The sequence below is a fragment of the Odontesthes bonariensis genome, chromosome 5 (assembly GCF_027942865.1).
Source record: "Odontesthes bonariensis isolate fOdoBon6 chromosome 5, fOdoBon6.hap1, whole genome shotgun sequence".
Taxonomy (NCBI): Eukaryota; Metazoa; Chordata; class Actinopteri; order Atheriniformes; family Atherinopsidae; genus Odontesthes; species Odontesthes bonariensis.
In genome coordinates this window covers 27,528,953-27,553,318 of record NC_134510.1, presented here as the reverse complement: position 1 = coordinate 27,553,318, position 24,366 = coordinate 27,528,953, and the positions used below count along the sequence as shown (strand labels likewise).

Genomic DNA, 24,366 nt, shown 5'->3' with positions numbered 1-24,366 from the left:
CTAACTAACTAACAAACACTGCCTATCATGTTACCGCCATTTGCCTCATTGTAAAACCTGCTGTTAGTAACGGTTAAGGTTAAATGTAATGCCTTCTCAGGCATTACATTTAGATGAAATCATGAGAGACAGAGCCTGACTGGCTCAGAGCCAGAGGCTGGTGGTACTACCCCCAGTTCACGTCTACCTCCAGCTTCTCCTTTCACCAGAGCAGGGAAGAGTTAAATTACCCAGGCCAGGATAGACCAATGTGGACCTCACCGTTGTTGGGTTTGTAGGTCATGACTCGTGTTACTTCTAAACTAAACAAAGTTGATGCTAATCGACCGATTTGTTGTCCTTTTTCTCCAAATGAAAATCGATAAGGGAACCGATAAAGAACCGAATCGTTAAGCAGAATCGAAAATGGAATTGGAATCGTAAAAATCTTATCTATTCCCATCCCTAGTTGTGTCACACCTTAATCATTCATTAGAGTAACATCCAGCACAATTTTATAATCCACCTTTACTCCTCTACCTCAGTGTGTCCTCCTGGACTTCAGTCTCATGCCTGCTGGTATCTGACTCTAAACAAGGAAACAATAGCACAAACATTGCATACAACATACAACTTCCTGTTGTATGTTCCTGTTCCCTCTTAAAACTTCACAACATCACATTTCAGTCAAGATTACAAAATAAATTTCATCACTTGAGTAAAAAGTTCTGGGTTGTTGGTTGTGAACCTTTTTGCAGTTTGTCTGCTACATTCAGGGAAAGGTGAAAAGTCACACTTTTAAATTAGATTGTTCTGAAAAACTGTACATTTGTTTTGTTTTTTGGACAAGAGGAACCCTTGTGTGAAAAATGTGACTGCAGACCTGTTTGAAACGTGACACGGGACATGGTGGCGTGTACACGTTGTTGCAAAAGTTAATGAGTTACAAAGGGTGTCTGTACTAGTTCACAGCCCTGTGGGAATTATATAAATTAGGTTTGTGTGGAAACTTTTGAGTGTAATTCACGATATGGGTCGATACACACATGTCCATATCTGTATGTATTACCATGACAAAGCTCATTTTGAATAAATAAAAATTAAATGTACAAGTATGTGGCAATATAATCCAACATCCCTTTTTTACATGTACTTCTGACACGCTGGGACAGGAAGCACCTTTTAATCCCATCAGCACAGCCCTCGACATTTTCTGTAAACGTGCTCTGAATCAGGTCACAGTTTCTGTCTGTCTGCAGGCAGAAACAAGGCATTTATTGTCCTGCAGATAACCACAGAACAACCAACGTACTCCTCAGCTTTTAAATTCTCTCAGATTTAGTGCCAATATGTTGTTTCAATCGTGGTCCAAGTGGAAAGGTAGAAAGACATCTTAACATTACCAGTTAACCTCACTTGTCACTTCACCTTTGCGAAAGTACTTTATAAATCAACAAGCTACACTGATGTCGAGCAGTATCCAGGAATATCCATAACATGACTATTTCAGTTAAATGCAGTTTATCATATATAAAATTGGTGCAGCTGATATTTTTCCCCATGACTTCATGTCTCACTACTGAGTTGCGAACAGATTTACAACTGAAACCAAGAATCACACATATGATGTAAAATATATCAGTGTAATGACAATTATAATGTTCAAGTAAACAACTCCATCACAACGCAAATATTACAGCTCACTTTTCATTGACTGCTCACAGAAAATTATAAAAGGCACATAATGTGCACCATGGGGCCTTTGTCATGGTAATAATTGTCAGAGCTGGTTGATTATTAACGACTAAAGTGCTTTGACTAAGTAAACTCAAGTCCAAATTTGTCTATCATACAGACCAATGAGGGGGAAGTGCAAGTTTCTTTAAACACAGCTGTTTCTGGCCTCCAACCATCAGATCAAATGTGTTCAATTTCTGTGGGCTTGAGCATAAGTTTGTGTGCCACTAGCATCAGGCTGAGAAACTGGCCTCCTCGCTTGCTGCATGTGGACATCATAGGTGGGAGGGGACATTGTTGCAGGCTTACTGTTGTTCACTCTGATCTGAGCGTAGTTTGAAGTTTCCTCCGACGGCATCTGGACTCTCCCTCTGTTGTTGTTCTTGGAAAACTTCACATCTGCATAGTTCATGTCCTAGAAAAGAAAAAGAATGGTAATCTTATCTTTTCTTCAGGGCATCTCATCATCTCTCTTTGAGATTATATTGAATTAAACTTTCACTAAGACTTAAATCACAGCACATAAAATATCTAAATATCCATAAAATAGCACATAATATAATATATATTTTTAGTGTTTCCAGAAACAAGCATGAGACCTTATAAAATTCCACTCCACTGTGTCTAATGTCTTTTTCCTGGTTCAAAGTTCAATCTTGTGTGCTCTGTGAATCAACCCAAACAACATCTAAAGCAGTCACTTCTATTCAGTGTACTATGAGTGATCTAATAGATCTTAGCTGTAGCTGTAGCTGTAGCTGTAAAGCACTTTGAATTGTCTTGAGTACGAATTGTGCTCTTCAAATAAACTTGCCTTGCCTTGGCGAAGAATCAACCTATTACCAATTTCTTAGTGTCACTTTAGGGTTAGGCTCGTTTGTGTTGTGTTTTATTCCCATACTGCTGAACATGTGCTGAGCTAGACTGTTCTCTTTTCTATATGTATAAAAATAGACTGTGTAACACTCTAATATTGTATGCATGTGGATGCTACTGTATGTGCTGTATGTCTTGTAGTATTCTTCACTGATGGCCCATGACTTACTGTAAATAAAAACTTAAACTTGTTTCATCATTACTCATACTCACATGTATGTAAATGCATGGGTGTACTGCATTCAATCATTCCAAAGCTTTTATATACTGAGTTTGTCATCCAAACACATTCCCCAATTTGTGAGTAATATCATTTTTTAAGCACCCTGGTTAATATTTCTTAATCAGAAAAGGCAATTTTGAATTTTACCTCACTTTCGTATCCGGCATTGCTCCGGCCATCAACACCTTTAAAATATGAAATATAAGTAATGCAAAGAATTAAATCAACTAGCTAAATAATGCCACATTAAATGAATGAATCAGCAAAAACAAAACAAAGACACACTTACCTGTCACGATGTGAGTGTTTCTATCAGAGGACTTTTTTGCACTGTGTAGAGATATAAAAAGTCATTACAACAAAAACAGGCGTTCTTTGAATAATTACAACAAATTGATAAAAAAAAAACATAATAGTCTACTTATGCTTATCCAGCACAATATTTTATAACTTTTTGGTTAATAAAAACAAGGACCATCAAAAAATTCCATAAACATTTATTTTTATTTTAAGAATAAATAACAAAAAAAGGGTTCATTACTTTAGAAGTTTACATGTTTACAAAGACATTTTGTAAGTTGTAAGGATAAATAACAGCAAACAGTGAAAGCTAAGTTCATGATTGATGATGACCTTTGTTGAAATCTTTAGTTGATATTTGCTGTATTTCATCACTGAAGTCTCTACATTTTACTGTGATTGCAGTTACTAATCATTAGATTAACACAAAATGTATGTTTGCTTGTATTTCAATGCAATTTTCCACTTACTTTTTTTTATAGATGCAAAACCCTCCACCTAGAGCTACCGCAACAATGACTAAACATGCAATTACTATTCCAGCAATGGCACCAGGAGACAATCCGTTTGATGAGGCCACTGGAACTAGAAAGAGACAAAAAAAGAAAAAATGTTTTTTTACTCCATTTTCAAACCGAAACTTTCCACATCGTCTGAATTTTTTGCTTCTTCTGTGTGACTTTATCGTTAGCCAGATTTCAGTCTGGTATAAGGACCGAGATACAGATGAAGAGCACGTAGTTTGTCAGAATGATGAATATACTATGTGGCAGATTAATGCTCTGGTGAAGAGAAGTTTTATGTTTCAAATCACCGTTATCTTATCAGATTAATGTAAATCTTTCATGTTTAGTTGACAGAAAAGATATTCAAAAACAAACTTTAGGAGGTCCGATGCTCTTTATATTATCCACATTACTGCCAATTGACCCCAAGATCCAAAAGCTTAAAACACATCTGAAATCAATGCTATACGTACATTCCAATACAACAAATAATTCATGGATGTCTGATGATGTTCTTGAAGTTATATTATTAAATTTAGACCATTTTTACTATGTTGAGGAAAGCACAAAAGACCTCATTGAAACTTTGGAAACAAAACAAACTATCTAATGAAACTAAACTGAATTATATGAATATTAATGTAATTTGACATATATGTGTGTGTGTACAATTCAAAGTAATTATGAGAAGTAAAGTATTTGTCATCATTACCCCTTGATTACTCGGTTGTAGACATGGACCAGGAAAGTTTACTGACTATGCTGAAATTCACAAAGATAATCTGAGCACTTAAAACTGAGCCTGATATTCTTAATAGCTGGCATTTTTTAACCAATCAAAGCCTTCATATGAGATGCAAATGTTAATACAGCGAACTCAGATCAGACGGGATTATGGTTCAACTTTGTACTTTAAAAAGATATAAAGATGTTGATAAACAGGATCTTTGCTCTGAATGAATGTATCAGTCATTAACAGCCTCACTTTTTCTTTTACTTCAGAAATCCATTTTGTGTGACCTCAAGTTTAGTTTTTACTTTTCTTGTTTTGTAAGATCCCAAAGTTTTCTGAAACGATCTTGAGTCAAGAAATGTTTTTATATTTAAGAATGATATTCATCCAAGACCCAAGTCAAAATCATGTATCTTTTAAACTACGAGTCTTTTTGTGAAAGATTTATTTTAGACTTACTGAAAACAGAGACAGCTGAGGGCTGAGATGATTGATATCTCAGAGTTTTGTGGTTAAAGGCCTGACAGCTGTAGCTTCCACTCTGATTCATCTGAATGTTCATCAGTCTGAGCTCTGGTCCAGTACCAGTATTGCTTCCATTCAGAAACCATGTAAACTGGGCATCAGGTCTGGACTCAGCTGAGCAGGTCAGTGTGATATCTGACCCTTCCTCATAGTTTTCTTTTGATGGAGACAAAATCAACTTTATATCTTCTGGGCCATCTAAATGTGAAAGGAACAACAAAGACAAGTGCTGTAAGTTACTTAAGATATTAAAACTGAATGGTTTATAGTTAACAGTTTGATTCAGAGTATGGTAAGAAGTACAGTAACTAATTAGCATGTACAGCCGCACTGCTATAAAAAGATAACTGAGAAAATAAACTTCTGCAGATTGTAATGAAGCCACACTGACTAAATTAAAGCTATTGTGAGTGATATGTTGTACGGGATGAATACTGAAAACCAGGTTTCTAATTATTGTCCAAATCATGTGGAAACTAAACAAACTTTTCACAAAACTATGAAATATCCTAAGCACTCTCTAATGTTCACATGCAGATAATTTTAAGAAAACTCACAGCTGACGGAGAAGTTTGCTGGACCACTGATGTCATTACTGACAGGATTGAAAGTACGACATCTGTATGGTCCCTGATCATAACGGGTCACATTGACTATAGTCAGAGTGGAGCCTCCATCAGTGAGCTGAACTCTGTCGCTGGCTGTAACCTCAGAGCTGCCGTTCATCCAGAGGAAAGAATTGGGGGATCCAGAGGAGGAGCAGGACAGACTGACAGAACTATTGAACTCAACCAACTCTGTGCTGCTGGGAGTTATTATGACATTTGAGACTGGCTCTGTGGGTGGAGAACAAAACCATTCTTTAGTTGCCATTATCTTCAAAAGAGACAGAAATACTAGCACTGCAAAAATAATAGATTAATTCTATCTAAACTTGTAATAATTAAGATATTTAAGAAAAAAAAGAGAAGTACAAACTAATCAGAGACACGAGCACTACATCCTATTTGACTGATTCTGGGATTAATAATAAGAGTTTGACATTTGCCATGTCTCTCAATCCAATATTGAGTACATATAGGGTTTAGTGGTGCAAAAACATTCTTCCTCACACATGGATGTGTAAAGAAATCAAATGGTCAGAATGGTTATCTTTAATCGAGTCTGAATTAATAAAGAAAAGCATGTGAGATGAATACCACCAGATTAAGACCTGAATACAGGCCTGAATAAATAAATCCAACAATGAAATGATCCGTGGTCTCTTGTGGGCCTTTTGCTGATATGATTTCAAACCAATGCAATCAATGCAAAGATGTGATCAACTTAACCGTTTGCTGAAATATTTCTGTCTTTATGTAGGAGTTGTCTCTCATGATGACCATCAGTACACCTGCATGATACAACATGTTTGATGCAACAGTTATGTTTATCACACGCTTTGATTTTCGCAATCACAAAATCTCAACCCATCTTAAAAACTTGAGGGAGATTTTGGAACAACTTATTTGGCAGCACTTTCTACCACCGTCTTCAAAACACAAAATCAGTGGATAATCTTTGGAATAATGATGTTGTTTCCCTCAGGTACAGATCCAAAGACTTGTAGAATCGATGCCAAGGTGTGGTGAGGATGTTCTTGCATCTCATGGGGGCCCAATATCTTTCTAATTTCTCCTTAATTGTTATCCGTCTGTGCATTTAATTGAAGTATAGACTTTATTTAATTTACAACTAATCAGGATTCAACCAATAAATCCTACAGCAACAAATGATTTATTTGAACAAAAACTGAACAGCCTTTTTTTTAAAGAAAGTGTACAAGTAGGAAATTCCTCTAAAATCTTTCTTCCTCAATTTTTTGGAAAATCTGCCACGAAATGTTGATGAACCAATTTCTCATGCTTTCATTGATATAATTACTTTCCTAATCATTTCTGCTTCAATGCACAAGGCCTGTTATTTAAACGAAGTTACAAATAGCTTGTGCACAAAAGTGAGGAATTGAAGACGGGATCACACACACACACACACACACACACACACACACACACACTATAAGAGGGAAGTTTAAGCTAGTCCATTTATGAGATAATGCAAATTTTACACCTCATGCATGTATGTAATTCAGTTTTCAATGTGACCACCATTTCTTTGGCTATGCACCATGAATACAGACTGTTGTCTTCCTCAGCATATCATACTGGTGCATTTAAAGAAACGGTGTGTTGGGATGTGCCACACTGACGTGTTTCTCTGTTGGCTTGTTGCACTTAATCTATACATTAAAGGATTATCGTTAAGTGCACATAGATCACTGTAACACCATCAAATATGTCATAACAGAGGAAAAGGACAGACTAGCAGATTATTGGTAGCTTTTAAATTGCTTGTGCAACTTAAAACTAGCCAGAAAAGTCAGATAAAAAGCATCAAATGGACGTAAGAAAAATAAACCACTCCAACATCTGCTGTTGAAGTGTGTACTTGTGCTTCTATAGAAGCAGTCGGAATAACGGAGCACAAGAGAGTTATCTAGAAAGGTCCTAAAGTACCCTGTTGGTCTCAGACATCTCCTGCATCCTCCTTCTCCCACCCCACAGTAAGAACAACACATCTCTTTGTTTCTGTGACTTATCCTTTGGAATCTAGATTTTGAAAGCGTTTCCAGACCCATTGACCAATCAAGTGCCAACCTGAGCAGACATTAAAATCTCTGTGAAGAAATATTGACTGTGTTTTTTTCATTGTACCAATTTAACAATGTCAATGTATGGATGTTTGTGATTAAAGTGTAGATTTGCAGTTACGGACCCTCCTAATCTGAGGAAACATCCCTTTGTCAGACAGATACTTCAGTATGGAACCACAGTGACCTTGAATTGGACAAAGCAGGTATAGTAAACGGCTGGATCGATGGACCAAAGTCCAACATTCTATTTTCAGATAAAGAGAATAAATAAAGTGTTGTGCCTGAATGTCCAACAATAATTACTTTAATTGAAATCTTAAATGATTTGCCTTTAAGAACCAAGAATAGAGCATGCAGTTGGTCTTCATTTCTACCTTGAAGACCTCCTTCTTGAGAAGGAGAACTGAAAGCATCCTGACCAGCTGCATCACTGTGTGGTACGGCGGCTGCACTGCATCCTGCAGGAAGACCCTGCAGCGCATAGTGAGAGCAGCTGAGAGGAGATATCTACAACACACGCCTGGCCCGCAAAGCACTCAGCATTGCGGGTGACTTCACCCATCCCACCCACTGCTTCTTCAGCCTCCTGCCCTCCAGGAGGGGACTGAGGAGCCTCCGGGCGAGAACCAGCAGACTGAGAGAAAGCTTGACCCACCAGGCTGTCAGGATGCTGAACTCCCTCCCAGCACTGCCCCCCCTTCCCATTTTTTAACCAATCAAAGCCTTCATATGAGATGCAGATGGTAATACAGCAAACTCAGATCAGACGGGATTATGGTTCAACTTTGTACTTTAAAAAGATATAAAGATGTTGATAAACATGATCTTTGCTCTGAATGAATGTATCAGTCATTAACAGCCTCACTTTTTCTTTTACTTCAGAAATCCATTTTGTGTGACCTCAAGTTTAGTTTGTACTTTTCTTGTTTTGTAAGATCCCAAAGTTTTCTGAAACGATCTTGAGTCTAGAAATGTTTTTATATTTAAGAATGATATTCATCTAAGACCCAATTCAAAATCATGTATCTTTTAAACTACGAGTCTTTTTGTTAAAGATTTATTTTAGACTTACTGAGAACAGAGACAGCTGAGGGCTGAGATGATTGATATCTCAGAGTTTTGTGGTTAAAGGCCTGACAGCTGTAGCTTCCACTCTGATTCATCTGAATGTTCATCAGTCTGAGCTCTGGTCCAGTACCAGTATTGCTTCCATTCAGGAACCATGTAAACTGAGCATCAGGTCTGGACTCAGCTGAGCAGGTCAGTGTGATATTTGACCCTTCCTCATAGTTTTCTTTTGGTGGTGACAAAATCAACTTTATATCTTCTGGACCATCTAAATGTGGAGGGAACAGCAAAAACAAGTGCTGTAAGTTACTTAAGATATTAAAACTGAATGGTTTATAGTTTACAGTCTGATTCAGAGTATGACTGTGAAGTACTGTAACTAATTAACATGTACAGCCGCACTGCTACAAATTAAGATAACTGAGAAAAATAAACTTCTGCAGATTATAATGAAGCCACACTGACTAAATGAAAGCTATTGTGAGTTATATGTTGTACGGGATGAATACTGAAAACCAGGTTTCTAATAAAGAGTCCAAATCATGTGGAAACAAAACAAACTTTTCACAAAACTATGAAATATTCTAAGCACTCTCTAATGTTCACATGCAGATAATTTTCAGATAACTCACAGCTGATGGAAAGGTTTGCTGGACTACTGATGTCATCACTGACAGGATTGAAAGCACGACATCTGTATGGTCCCTGATCATAACGGGTCACATTGACTATAGTCAGAGTGGAGCCTCCATCAGTGAGCTGAACTCTGTCGCTGGCTGTAACCTCAGAGCTGCTGTTCATCCAAAGGAAAGAATTGGGGGATCCAGAGGAGGAGCAGGACAGACTGACAGAACTATTGAACTCAACCAACTCTGTGCTGCTGGGAGTTATTATGACATTTGAGACTGGCTCTGTGGATGCAGAACAAAATGATTCTTTAGTTGCCATTATCTTCCAAAGGGACATATGAATACTAGCACTGCAAAAATAATAGATTAATTCGATTTAATCTTGTAATAATTAGGATATATAAGATTGACATTTGCTCCTGCTTGATCCTGAAAACAGTTTAAAGTGCGAGACTGATGAACATCATGTAAAATCCCTCTGTTTGAAGTAATCAGTAATCTGAGAGGCACTTTGTGAACAACGTAATATATTCAGTTTGTTCTCTATTTTGGTTGCCAAATATGTCCTTAAACTAGCAGAGTTTAGTTACATACCTCCCTCATCAGTGTTTAAACACTTTCTGAACATCTTTGTGGTTCAGTCTTAAAAATCAAGAAAATCTGATCAATAACCCTGTAAACATTTTATTTAAAGACTGCTGTAGTTGACTGAATTAGTGCAGCAAATAAATGATCAAATAACAGATGTATCAAAGGTGTTGGTACTGCTGATGGTGCTGCTGAACATCCAGCATTCATTGGTGAAAACCTGGTGAACCAGCACTGATAGTAAACTGATTATTGATATTTCAGACATGATATGGATGTCATTTGAGAGCTGATAGATGAGAAAATGATAAATTCCCTAAAACAGTATTAAAAATGTGTAATTATTTTAGCTACTGTACATGATTTTGTGTAACAATCTTTGATTTCACAAAAGAACATGTTTTAAAACAAATATTTGATGTTGTGTTTCAATACTTGCTCACCATATACAGCCAGTCTGGTTGTTCCACTCTTAGCTGCTCCATCAGTTGGTATTATAGACACTGAGTACTCTCCACTGTCACTAAGTTTCAGATTCCTGAGCTCCAGAGATCCATTTGATGTGAAGAGGGTGATCCTGCCTTCATACTCTGGGTTAGTTATGTTTGAAGTATGTGAGGTTATTATATTAATACGATCAGCACCAAAAGTCCAGCTCACAGAATTAAATGGTGTTTCTGTTGGACTGAGACTTGTTTTGAACATCACTGTCCCTCCTATAGATGCATTCAGAGGACCATCTGGTAACACACCAGCTCCTTCAGTAAAACCTGAAGAGAACAATAACAAAATTCTCAGAAAAGGCTCCTTAAAAGTCTAAAACCAAGTTTGCATGTTTTATTGTAAAATAAAAAGCCTGAAGAAAACTTTTAACAGTTTTTAAATTAAATATGTTGTTAACTGTTCTAAACCACTGAAGTCCAGCATTTGGCAGTTTTAAAAATGTGTATCAGTTACATATGCACTATCCTTTTACAGAATTTCGACTGATGTACGTGAGTCTTTAAGCTTAATAACTTTGGTTAAGTTTAACAAGAAGTTGTAGTTCTGAACACCTTAAAACTATTTTACATCCTTACCTGTAAAGGTCATCACAAAAAACAGTAGTGGTAACATAGCCACTGATTAAAACTTCTTGAGGTGTGTAGATGAGAACAGCTGAATGATCAAATGTGAAACCTGGACACTCGTGTTTCATGTGGACTTAGGTGCAGTGTTGGAAACTCCCTGAGAGCCGCCCACTGACTCTATGCCTCTTCTCACAGTGTGGTTATAAGATGCCGGATGCTTCCCTCCTGTGGTGAAAATGTGTTTGTGCAATTAAAGATTAATTAAAGATAATTGTACATTTTAATGTTGAAGTTTTTCATTTAATTCAGTATGATGAATCATTGACGATTCTACAGAAACAAATAAGCTGGTGAAACACAAACCTCATAATAATTTGGCAGCATAGATTTAACAGTCAATGTCAACACTGAGTTGGGTTTTTATTTGTTTTTCTGGAAAATTGATTAACTTGTTAATAAAAACGTTCTTTGATGAATTCACTGCATGCTTTGTCCCTCTTATAGAAATTCAGAGGATCCTCATTAATGTCTTTCAAACCTCTTTCCATGTGGTTTTATTTGTTCAGCTTTATTTTATTATTATTTTACTGGACAACTGTTAAAGTTATTTTAAAGATTTACTCTCTTCAGCTTCAACTTTTACAGTAACTTTTATTTAAAGCATCATACAATTACTTTGCAAGAAAAATGACCTACAGACATTGATTAGATCATTTTCTACAAGATTTTTTTATATGAGCAGTGGCAACTTTAAAGAGAAAAACAACTGAAAATTACTTTTAGTTGTGTTTCTCCTAAATATTTGTTCAAAGGAGAAATTTCTCTCCAAAAGCTTCCTTTTATTTGCAGAGGCTGAAGAAGTAAATTTTTAACAGAAAGAAATTAGTTAATGATCAACAAGAGCAGATAGAGTAACCATTCAGCTTCCAGAAAAACATAAATACTTCCTTATACCAGCATCATAAACCAAAGTAATTGAAGCTGCAGGTTGAAGAGTGAAAGACGCCACTTCTTTCTTTATAAATAATGATATTTGATCAAATGGAAACAGCGATGATATATTTAATCCTCTTTGGAGCTTTCTCAGGTGAGTCTTTATGACTTGATACAGAAGATTCAGAAAACATCAACAGCTGAGTTATCGTGCACCTCAACCAATTCTGCACAATAACATTGTACTCAAAATTGAGTTATTAAATAGGATGTTTTTTTGTGATTTAATATTTATTCAGTAATTTGCGGACTCGACGTTGTGGAGCTCTCCAAGTCCAGTTACTTCTTTGTTCTCTTCTCCTTCCTGACGTTGTATTCTATGTTCTATATTTTATACTTCTTATTTAAGTTTCTTATTACCTAAACTGTTGGGACTGCACGGTGATGTGGTGGTTAGCACCGTCGCCTCACAGTAGCAGGGTTCCAGGTTCAATTCCCAGCTGGGGCCTTTCTGTGTGTCAAGTTTGCATGTTGTCCCTGTGTATGTGTGAGTTCTCTCTGGGTACTCTGGTGTCCTCCCACCCCCCAAAAAGCATGCATGTTAGGTTAATTGGTGACTCTAAATTGACCCTGAGTGTGAATGCCCAGCCACTGGGCAGCACAAGCCAGTGTGTTTTTAGTGCCTGGATAAATGGCGTCAGGAAGGGCATAAACGGCGTAAAATATATTCCGAATCAATGATGCAAGATCAACTCGCTGAGGCCAAAACTGTTGACTACGAGAGAGCATCTCAATTCAACAGAAAAACCATTTCTGTCAGTGATCTGGAGTGTTGGTGCTGATCTTCTACCTATAATAACCGCTCAACCTGATTTAAACATAACTAGACCAGAATATGAAGGCAGTTCTCATCTACACACTTAAAGAAGTTTTAATCAGTGGCTATGTTACCACTACTGATTTTTGTGATGGCATTTACAGGTAAGAATGTTAAATCATTTTAAAGTGTTCAGAACTACAACTTCCTGTTAAACTTTTTTTTTTTTTTTTTTTTTAACTTCCTGTTAAACTTAAGTAAAGTTATTAAGCTTAAGCCTTGCGGTCAAAATTCTGTAAAATTATAGTGCATCCTCAACTTATACACATTTTTAAAACTACTGGACTTCAGTGGTTTAGAATGGTTGACAACATATTTAATTAAAAACTGTTAAAAGTTCTCTTCAACCTCTCAGGAGTAGATTTTACAACAAAACATGCAAACGAAAACACACTCGATTTTAGACTTTTAAGAAGCTTTTACTAACAGTTTTGTATTTGTTCTCTCCAGGTTTAACTGAAGGAGCTGGTGTGTTACCAGATGGTCCTCTGAATGCATCTTTAGGAGGGACGGTGATGTTCACAACAGATCTCAGTCCTACAGAAACACCATTTGTTTCTGTGAGCTGGAGTTTTGGTGCTGATCGTATTAATATAATAACCTCACATACTTCAAACATAACTGGACCAGAGTATGTAGGCAGGATCACCCTCTTCACATCAAATGGATCTCTGGAGCTCAGGAATCTGAAACTTAGTGACAGTGGAGAGTACTCAGTGTCTATAATACCAACTGTTGGAGCAGTTAAGAGTGGAACAACCAGACTGGATGTATATGGTGAGCAAGTATTGAAACACAACATCAAATATTTGTTTTAAAACATGTTCTTTTGTGAAATGAAAGATTGTTACACATAATTATGTACAGTAGCTAAAATAATTACACATTTCTAATAATGTTTCAGTAAATTTATCATTTTCTCATCTGTCAGCTATCAAATGACATCCATATCATGTCTGAAAGATCAATAATCAGTTTACTATCAGTGCTGGTTCACCAAGTTTTCACCAATGAATGCTGGATGTTCAGCAGCACCATCAGCAGTACAAACACCTTTGATACATCTGTTATTTGATCATTTATTTGCTGCACTAATTTAGTCGACTACAGCAGTCTTTTAAATAAACTGTTTACAGGGTTATTGATCAGATTTTCTTGATTTTTAAGACTGAATCACAAAGATGTTCAGAAAGTGTTTAAACACTGATGAGGGAGGTACGTAACTAAACTCTGCTAGTTTAAGGACATATTTGGCAACCAAAATAGAGAACAAACTGAATATATTACGGCAGAGGTCTTCAACAGGGGGTCCGCGACCCCCAGGGGGTCCGCGGAGGTACTGCAGGGGGGTCGCGAAATCTTTGGTTGATTAGACGATTTTTAACATTTAAAAAAAAAAAAAAAAAAAAAAGTTTTTTCTCACAACTTGTGTGCAAACGTGTGCCATCCACACGATGGTTTGAGGATTCATTGTCCCATCTACATGCATGTTTAAAGTTAAAATCTGTGGATTATTTGAATAGCTCAGTGTTGTATGCAAGATGTTTGTTTATAAATGGCAGTGGCACGGCCACCCTGTACCTTGCACATGTTTAAAATAAAAACATGAATATATTAACCTGTGTATTATTTGAATAGCTTAGTATTGAATGTACAATAACAGAGTAGCTATATTTATACACGGCACTAGGCCCCGTTAAATATAAAACACAATTGTATGCCATATAAATAGTAGGGGGGTCCCTGCTCCAACTCTCCATCAGTTTGGGGGTCCCTGGCCTGAAAAACGTTGAAGACCCCTGTATTACGGTGTTCACAGAGTGCCTCTCAGATTACTGATTACTTCAAACAGAGGGATTTTACATGATGTTCATCAGTCTCACACTTTAAACTGTTTTAAGGATCAAGCAGGAGCAAATATCAATCTTATATATCCTAAATATTGCAAGTTTAGATTGAATTAATCTATTATTTTTGCAGTGCTAGTATTCATATGTCCCTTTGGAAGATAATGGCAAATAAAGAATGGTTTTGTTCTCCACCCACAGATTCAATCTCAAATGTCATAATAACTCCCAGCAGCACAGAGTTGGTTGAGTTCAATAGTTCTGTCAGTCTGTCCTGCTCCTCCTCTGGATCCCCCAATTCTTTCCTCTGGATGAACGGCAGCTCTGAGGTTACAGCCAGCGACAGAGTTCAGCTCACTGATGGAGGCTCCACTCTGACTATAGTCAATGTGACCCGTTATGATCAGGGACCATACAGATGTCGTGCTTTCAATCCTGCCAGTAATGACAGCAGTGGTCCAGAAAACCTTTCCGTCAGCTGTGAGTTATCTTAAAATTTTCTGCATGTGAACCTCAAAGAGAGCTTTGAATGTTGTCATAGTTTTGTGAAAAGTTTGGTTTTGTTCCCACATGATTTGAACAACATGTTAGAAACCTGTTTGTCAGTATTCATTCAGTACAACACCATCACATACAGCGCAATACCACCTTTCATTTAGTCAGTGTGGCTTTATTACATTGTACAGAAGTTTACTTTTTCGATCAACTTATTGTAAAGCAGTGCAGTTTTACATAATAATTAGTCATAATATAAAACTTCATGATACTCTGAATCAGACTGTAAACCATAAACCATTCAGTTTTAACTTATCAAGCAACTTACGATACTTTATCTTTGCTGTTCTCTCCACATTTAGATGGCCCAGAAGATATAAAGTTGATTTTGTCTCCATCAAAAGAACACTATATGTCAGTCATCACACTGACCTGCTCAGCTGAGTCCAGACCTGCAGCCCAATTCATGTGGTTTTTGAATGGAGACAAGCTGCCTGATACTGGACCAGAGCTCAGACTGATGAACATTCAGATGAATCAGAGTGGAAGCTACAGCTGTCAGGCCTTTAACCCCAGAACTCTGAGATATGTAACTTCCCAGCCTTTAGCCATCTCTGTTCATGGTCAGTCTGAATATTTTGTCTTTTTTTTTCAAATGAATAAGGTTATAACGTGGGGTCATAACAAAATTAGCGCCTATCCTGCACTCAGTTAACTTTCTGTGTGAAACTGTAAATATACTATCTAATAAAGTCTTTTCCCTTTGCCGACTATAGATACTTAATCAGCTATTGAAAAGATACCACCTCTAACTGATTTGGAAATAACAAAATTCTCCTGTGTCGTTTTTTTGTTTTCCAGTAAGTTAGTTAGTTAGTTAGTTAGTGATGGAAAGATTGTTACATAAGACAAACTGAAATGGCTGATTTATTTTCTTAGTAAGACTTATGTGTCAGCCGTCTCTGAATATTTTTTTCAAATGATTAAGGTTAGAAACACGTGATTTAGGCTTCATACATAACAATGTTAATATGCTTACTTTTGAAAACATACATATGTGTGTTCATTTTTACACCTAAGAAACCCTGGCTTTTTTTTTTTTACTAATTCAGACATAACTGAGGAGACAAATACAAAAAGCAACAGAATATCAGGCTTTGATTTCAAGTCTGACATTCCTTAAGTGAAAGTGGACTTAATTAATAAACCTGCCCCATTTCTAATCTGATGTCAGAGGATCTGTCTATGACCAAGAATGATATGATGTCATGACAACAACATTGGGATTAAAGGCAATCATAATCCATCATCCATTTTCTATATTTCGCCTATCTCAGTTTCCACTGGGTGGAGGCGGGTACACCCTGGGCGAGTCACAAGTCCATCACAGGGCAGGCAACCATAATAATATAGAAATGATAAACAAAGCAATGAGAACTGCATTTTAATGATTAATTCAGAGTTTGGCAGTAGAGCATGATACAGGCCATTTATCAGGTGGCTGCAGCCATGTATCTACAGACAGACTTAAAACAGCTAATCCAACAAGGTAAGATCAACTGAAAGAATGAAAAAGTGCACTGATCCACAAAAAGATGAATTAATAACATTTTGGCACTCAGACTCCAATGTATCATGGTTGGGATGAAGGAACGTAAAGGACTGGACTGGTGGTGGATAAGCAGTGTTCGGAGGTGACGGAGACTTCTGACGAGACGAGCAGAGGAGGACGGCTGTGCAAAAGAACGTCTTGAGAGAGAATTACAGAACAGAAAATAAAAACTAAAAAAATTGATTGGCTAAAAAAAGTTGGCAAAGAAATTAGTGCAACAGTCAGAGTTGTGACATCAGAACTGAGGATAAGAAAAGTTTGACGGCGAAGAGAAGTGAAGAAAAGCCGATACACCCAGTGATAAGAGCAAATAGGAGGAAAGAAATCTTCCTCAGTCAAATTAAGCTCATGCATAAGGATTTAAATGAGGAAGATCTTTTCAACCTGTATTATCTGATGTTTGAGCTTTTCATCCTGCTACGCTTTGTCAATGCCATTTTCCCACGCAGTCAAACTCAGCTTTAAAACTGTCCTCTATTCTGTCACCCCCCCTCTGGTGTAACCTGCCGTCTCCCCATTTCCACTCTCTCCTGATACCAGAGGAGCCTTCAGAAGTAGTGTCCACCTCATATCTCTGCTACTGTTTCAGTTTTACAGCCGTCTGACCCAAACGATGAAAACTGACTCACTGTGAACAAAAAAAAAAAGCCAGAAGGAGTATCATCTCATTGATAAAAATTTAATTTAGACCTTGTCACTACTTTATGCCTCCTCTTATATTTCTATATATGCAAATGTGGTTTTGGTCATTGGCAGTAAACCTGTTTTGTCCCTTAGATATGAGTATGTACGGGTCTGTTTGTCACAATTATCAACGCTTTCATGTCAGTGTTGGTTTACAGACACTTTTCTTAAACTACTTTATATTGGGTTGATTATACAAACATTCACATTTAGTTTCTTTATTCATTTTGTCAAACTCTCCAAAATATCAGGCTTTTGTGAAGGCATGAACAACCCAGCAGCTTTGTAGCTCATCCTGTGAGGCGTCTGATTTTCATCACGAGTCTGTTTGAAAGTGGTGCGAGTAAAACTTTCTTTTCTTTATTCCTTTCCAGACATCTCATCACCAGCATGTTCTTCTGGTTGCATCGCTGCAATAGTAATAACATGTTCAGTCATTGTTGCTGCAGCTGTAAGTGGGGGCTACTACATGTACAGAAAAAAGTAAGTGGGAAAATATTATACTTCCTTATAATTATAATCATGACACAACATAATTTAAGAGTAAATATACACATCAGCAAAAGATAAAAGCAGTTTTATTTAACTTAAATGTATAAAAACGATCACTTTTAGATGTATTGCTTTTAAGCAAATGTGAATTCTCTACATAACCATAACCATAACTGTAACTGCAGCTTTGGCTCACTCAATCATCTTTTTCAATCTCAGTAAAAATGAAATTTAAATAACATTTGTCATATGAAAAATATTCAGAAACAGCAACAGTCCTGATCCTGAGCACAGTGCAGGTACGTATTCATCCTTCCCTCTGTTTCCCACACTGAGATGATCATATCAGAGTGCTTTTAATGAAATATAAAACTGAAGGGAATCAGACACATTAGGCTTACAGCATGAATGATCTCTTTTTTCACAGAGCAACAAGAGCACACATATGAAGACATGAAGAAGTCAGCGGTGTATGAAAACATCAAAGCCAAATGACCTTATTTCCATTTTAAGGTAAGTTCTGAACTCAAACTCTGAGACTGAAAATGATAATATATCTAACTGTGAACAGTGAGTTCTGTAGAAATGACTTTCTTTGCTTTAAATCTACTGCATTCTAATGACAGCATACATTAAGATGAAATAACATATTCAGTCACTGTTTATTTGAATCACTTGACCTCTTTCTGTCCTGCAGATGAGCTGAAATAAAAACTCTTGTTCCCACCAAGAAGAGATGAAGCTGTGAGCGGGTTTTCTTTCATCGAACTGAGCATTTCCACTCTGTGTTGCTGTTTTTTATCCTGCTGATCTTCTATCATCTCCAACTACAGCACAGTAAACAGTGTAAAATGTTAACCTAACCCTTGGGTTTACACATAAACTGTAATATATATAGTTCTCTTCTGAGACTGTTAATTATTCATTTTTTTCTGCTCTGCTGCTTTAAAGCAGGCCTCACATACGCCACTTCTTTCTTTTCTATATATGACAATAAATGATAAACTTGACCGGCTGTAAAGTTTGTGATTCTATGACGCTATAATTATGAACTCATGAGCATGGAAACATGAAAATCATGCTGTAAAATGTCTAAGTATAAATACATCCTTTGCAAAGTGGCATCAGTGTGTTTTGAATTTATAGCACACCTTTTGTTTGAATCGGGTTTATCATTATGTTTGTTAATATTTTAAATTTTTGTAAAAAAGTAAATGTATTTTCACCTTTCCTTCATTTGAATTATGACTGATTGTACTGCCTGCAGACTGAGCTACTTCTGCTTTTTTTTACTCCTTTTTCTCAATAACTAAACTCCATGACAAACAGCACACTACATGATGATATGACTCCTGTCAAACCATTTCATCTGACTGAATGTTCTCCTACACAAACAATAACTCACTTGTAAAAAGAGAGAAAAGAAAATTAAATGTTAAAGTTCCAGTTTCCGCCTGCTAATTAGGCCTAAAATGTTTTGTGTGCTGATGCAAAACATGTTTAAATGTTTAACCCTTTATGAAAATAACTATTTCAGATTAAAACTCCCTCTCCGTGTGTTTCAATCTGTGGTAAGAAGCACCAAGACTCCCTCCAGTGGTGAAAATGTGTTTGTAGGACAAGACAAGTAGAAGAAATGATTGATTTCAACAAGTCACATGGACAGAAAGGAGAGAAAGGTGCTGATTTATCATCTATCCCATCAGGGGCGAGGCTAGGGTATTTTTAGTGGTGCCAAGGCACCACCGTGAGATAGCTCGGCACCCCCTGGCTCAGCACATTTTTAAAATATTATATTATGCAAAAACACTTTTTTCTTTGCTTAAGGATACACTATTTTAGTGACCATTCTATTTATTTTCTAGCATTTGTTTTTGTTTTAACTCTTTACTCCCAAAATAAATGTTGAGTTATCTTCAATATTTGTCTCAGGCTCTCTGTTATCCCTGTCAAGCCACAGTCTTTTGAAATGAAGAGGTCAAAATTAAATGTGGTAGGGGAAAACACTACTCAAAGCAAAACTAATACGGCTCCAAAATTTATAAATGTACTAGTTCGCCTCAATTAGTGAGAAATAATGTGCCTCTGTGAGCACTGGGGGCTGGGCACCCCTAAAGACCAGATCCTAAAATCGCTCCTGAATCCCATTATAACAGTTTAACAGGTCATTAGAACTAAACTGAAACAAAATTTTACTTAAATTCAGAACATCCTTCTTGGTGCTCTCCTGACCCATTTCATGGTGCAATATTTATTCAGCTTTTATGATTTTACTGCCAGCAGTTTATAACTTGATTTGAACTTTCAGGGAGGAGATGACTGATGGCCGAGTCTGAAGTTCACAAAAACAAGAAGAGCATTTCTGCATAATTATGTTCTCTAAACATATTTAATTTAATGTAAAATAATGTTTATCCTCAGCTTTTTTTTTTTAAATCATTTGTAAAATATTTGAACAGAGGAGTGTACAGAGTGGATTTGATGTGTACTTTGAATTTCCTGTAAAGTTTGTGCTCTGGTTCTCTGCATGATGTCGCTTAATATTGACAAAGTTATTGTACAAATTTCTCATGAGCTCTGTTTCTGTCTTTTTGAATAGTTGGACAGCTTCATTCAGGATTAATTTAATATATTTCATGTTGACTGAAAGTATTGGCCAAAATGAACAGTAATGGAGAAGGCTTGAAATGAACCATGACCAAAAGTAACATGTGAAAAACATATTTAGGTCATGTGATTACATGGAAATGAAGGGCTTCCAGTGGCAAAGTGTCTCAAGTGATAACTGATATTTAGAGACTTCTTGAACAGCTTCTGCAAATTATGAGATGAGTGGGAATAAATCCAATGTTATCGATTATATGATATTTGCTTAACATTTAAGGTTTGTGGTGACAATTTAAAAAATAAGCCTGAAGTGAAACAAATGTGAATGCAAAAGCTTCCATCCAACAGCACTGCGTAGCACAATTATCTAAATAGCTGAGTCATGCAGGGAAGAGCATCCAGTGAAATGAACTCTTTTGCTGGTTGTAACCTCAGAGCTGCCATTCATCCAGAGGAAAGAGATGAAGGACCAAGAGGAGGAGCAGGACAGACTGACAGAACTGTCTCTGCCGCTGAGAGTTTCTGTTAAAGTGGAGACTGACACTGGATGGAGAAAAAAAGGATTCTTTAGTTGCTGTCATCTTACAAAGGGACATACATTAACAAACATTACAATAATTAAGTATTAATTCTATAAAAACCTTACAGTGATGAGCAGTTTGTTCCACCTTGAACTGGAAAAATAATTCAGAATTATTTTGTTTTAATGTTTCTTTTAAATATTTGACTGATTAACAACTGAATCTTTTACTTTTGTTCTTTAGTGCTTTATCAGAGATAAAATGATAATCCTGTATGTCAGGGGTGTTCTACGTTTTTCAGGCCAGGGACCCCCCTACTATTTGTAGCACCTCTAACACTTTATGTAGAAAATTAAAATGGAGGGTGCTTGGGTTCGGTATAAATCTGGTACCCCAATTAGTGTGAGGCACCAATGACCTAGTTTAAGACAAATATGACCCAGAGAAACATAATTTTGGGCGAAATACTTCAGCATAACTTTATTAAACTAAATAAACTAAGAGTGACAGGAACTCGGATAGTCACCACAATAAACTTTATCGCTGGGAAAACTCTTGACATTTAAGAAAACAAATACCTCTTCACATAAAGCAAGATAAATAAAATATTAATGCCCAATTTTTCCCAACCAGGGCACAACAAGTAAGATCCACTTATATCAATATACAGTCCTGAACAAAATGTAACCCATTCAGTTTGTTACTCACAACCTCCAGGAAAGTGAAACCGTTGCAGGCCTGTTACCAAAAAAACAGAAGTCGAAATCCCAGATGAAAAAACATTGAGAGCGTTGAAATTAATTCCAAACATTGAGAGCGTTGAAATTAATTCCAAACATTGAGAGCGTAGCAATTAACTCGTCCTTCCCTCCCGACGTCCATTGAGCGCAACCAACACGTGAAGCTAAACAGCTAGCTCACTTAGCTCAACTCAAAGCTCGCCAGGACTTCTTGCTTCTGCCTCCTCTCGTCCCGTCTCTCACGGGTCACCAGCTCCTCCAACTTCTTCTTAATTTCGTTCTCTCCCTGTTTTGTCCAGTTTCTTTAGTCTCAGTTTCTCACTTTTCTCTTTCTCCTCATCTCCGTTTTCGTTCTCCACCCTTCCCGTTTTTCTCTGCTCACCTTTCCTCTCCACCAATCACCAGTCCAACACATGACTGACAGTCTCAATCACCAATTACATGGCAGAACCAAAATAAAATACACAGTGCATCTTAGATCACACTAACATTTCTTTCCATTGCAATATTTACATAAAATAATGCTCTTGGTTGATTTATAACCATACCGTTTTAGTTACAAAGTAAACTAATTACTCAATAGTTACTATTACCCTTTATATTATTTAAATATTAAGGCAAAGTAAAATACTATTGTATTTCTTTCAGAAACAAGACTACAACATTCATAGCTCTCAAAAATGCTATGCAGTAGTAAATAAAAGGTTGTTTTTTTAATATACTTCTTTCTGTCTTGAACGGTGTAAGATTTTTATCAACCCCACCATACAGTCATTACAGTAACCTCATTTTACCACCGGGCTACATCTTTCCCCTGCTAAAAGATTTTGATGTCCTCATCAAACCAAAAGTTGGACAACTAACAGAGTACAACTTTAGTGACTAGTTAACCTAGAACATGTTTCACACATGGCCATGGGGTGGCACCAGAAGGTATGGCAAAACTGGCTTCTGGGGACTTGGTAAGTTCCACTTCCCACCAACACTCCATGGCTGAAGACTGTCACCGGCTGGTCAGATGGCTTGCCGAGTTCATCGTAGCTCAGCCGAACTACAGGTCGGGCAATTCTCTTTGATCTTACAGCAGGCATACGTAGCGAGTTGAGGTCTGTTTCCCCAACTGGATCATCAAGGGCTGGATCAGGGACAGCAATGTTGTCTGAGTAGGTACTAGGAACTGGCTCCAATTCTCTCAAGTCTTGGATGGATCTTGGTTGTTCAGTTGCACTAGTAGTGATCCCGGATATCCTGTTGGACAACTCTGGATGAGTTAGTAGTCCATCCAAGTCAACTCCCACTGGTTGAAATAAGGATCTTTCCTCGTACTCTGAGTCTGAGTACATTTCCTCTTCATTGTTGGAATACTGCAGAGCTCCACTTGCTCGTTGTGGTAGTGCTTTTGTTATGCATCTTTCTGGTGGTTTTGTCTCACTGTCATCCAATGGAAGTCTCACAAGGTAGCCAATAGGCAACAAGTGATTCCTATGAACCGTCTTCTCTGGACCCACACCTCGTTCAGGTTTAATTGTGTACACAGGAAGATTGGGTAATTTATCCACAACCAGATAAGGCATAGGTCTCCATTTGCCTTTCAGCTTTTGTTTTCCCTTGACACCAAAGTTTTTCAGTAAGACTCTGTCACCTTTTTCCAGAACTTGTTCTTTCACGTGCTTATCGTGAGCTGCCTTGTTCCGTGTATGATTCTTGTCAGCTGACTCTGTCGCCAAGTTGTAAGCTCTCTCGAGATCTTTCTTCAGCTTGGTGACATACTGATGATAGGAATTGGACTTTGAACTTTCATCAGACACACTGAAGCAAATGTCTATTGGTAGCCGAGCCTCTCGTCCAAACATTAACAAGTAGGGCGAGTACCCTGTTGCTTCATTTTGAGTGCAGTTGTAGGCGTGAACCAACTGACTTATCTTTTGACTCCACTTGTTCTTTTGCTTTGGATCAAGGGTCCCCAGCATCGACAGAAGTGTACGATTGAACCTTTCGGGCTGGGGGTCTCCCTGTGGATGCTAGGGAGTCGTTCTTGACTTACGGATCCCGAGCATCTTCAAAAGGTCTTTGATCAATCTGCTTTCAAAATCCCTCCCTTGGTCCGAATGTATTCGTGCTGGGAGTCCATAATGCACGAAGTAACGCTCACAAAGAATCTTTGCCTCCGTGGCAGCCGTTTGATCCTTAGCTGGGAAGGCTTGTGCATACCGCGTAAAATGATCGGTCACTACAAGGATGTTGGAAAACCCCTGCGAGTCCGACTCAAGTGACAGAAAATCGATGCACACAAGGTCGAGTGGACCTTGACTAGTTATCTGTTTTAAGGGAGCAGCTCGCTGCGGAAGCGCTTTACGAGTGATACACCTTCCACAGTGTCTTACATATTGCTCAACCTCAGCTCCCATCTTGGGCCAATAGAACCTATCACGGACAAGTCCAACAGTTTTCTCTACTCCCAGGTGCCCAGACTCATCATGGAGTGATTTTAACACCATGGAGACGTGTTCTTTAGGGAGCACAATCTGATGAATTTCAGCTCCTGAGGGTCTCTTAACTCTTCTGTAAAGCAAACCATCTTTGATGACAAGTTTACTTGCCTCTCTGTTTAGCAAATTAGCCACAATGTTAT

The 24,366-nt window shown here is 37.4% G+C and overlaps 2 protein-coding genes and 1 long non-coding RNA gene across 3 annotated transcripts in view; 2 read left to right on the top strand and 1 right to left on the bottom strand.

Annotated features, from left to right (window-relative positions):
• Nucleotides 1-130: 130 nt before the first annotated feature.
• LOC142380598 (cell adhesion molecule CEACAM8-like) lies at nt 131-9,587 on the bottom strand. The gene is given in 7 exon segments (XM_075466510.1): nt 131-2,131; nt 2,963-3,000; nt 3,105-3,145; nt 3,586-3,700; nt 4,814-5,077; nt 5,437-5,715; nt 9,272-9,587. Coding segments are annotated over 7 exon segments (1,278 nt in total). The 3' UTR covers nt 131-1,906.
• A 2,347-nt stretch (nt 9,588-11,934) lies between these two features.
• LOC142380597 (cell adhesion molecule CEACAM5-like) overlaps nt 11,935-24,366 on the top strand; it is a 28,310-nt gene continuing 15,878 nt past the window's right edge. Inside the window, exons 1-4 of the mRNA XM_075466509.1 lie at nt 11,935-12,013; nt 13,187-13,513; nt 14,785-15,063; nt 15,441-15,620. Of these exons, the coding sequence (XP_075322624.1) occupies nt 11,953-12,013; nt 13,187-13,513; nt 14,785-15,063; nt 15,441-15,620 (847 nt within the window). The 5' untranslated portion in view covers nt 11,935-11,952. The remainder of the gene's footprint in view (nt 12,014-13,186; nt 13,514-14,784; nt 15,064-15,440; nt 15,621-24,366) is intronic.
• LOC142380230 (uncharacterized) lies at nt 18,131-18,712 on the top strand. The gene is made up of 3 exons (XR_012769821.1): nt 18,131-18,165; nt 18,294-18,379; nt 18,564-18,712. It is a non-coding gene; the product is annotated as an uncharacterized LOC142380230 (long non-coding RNA).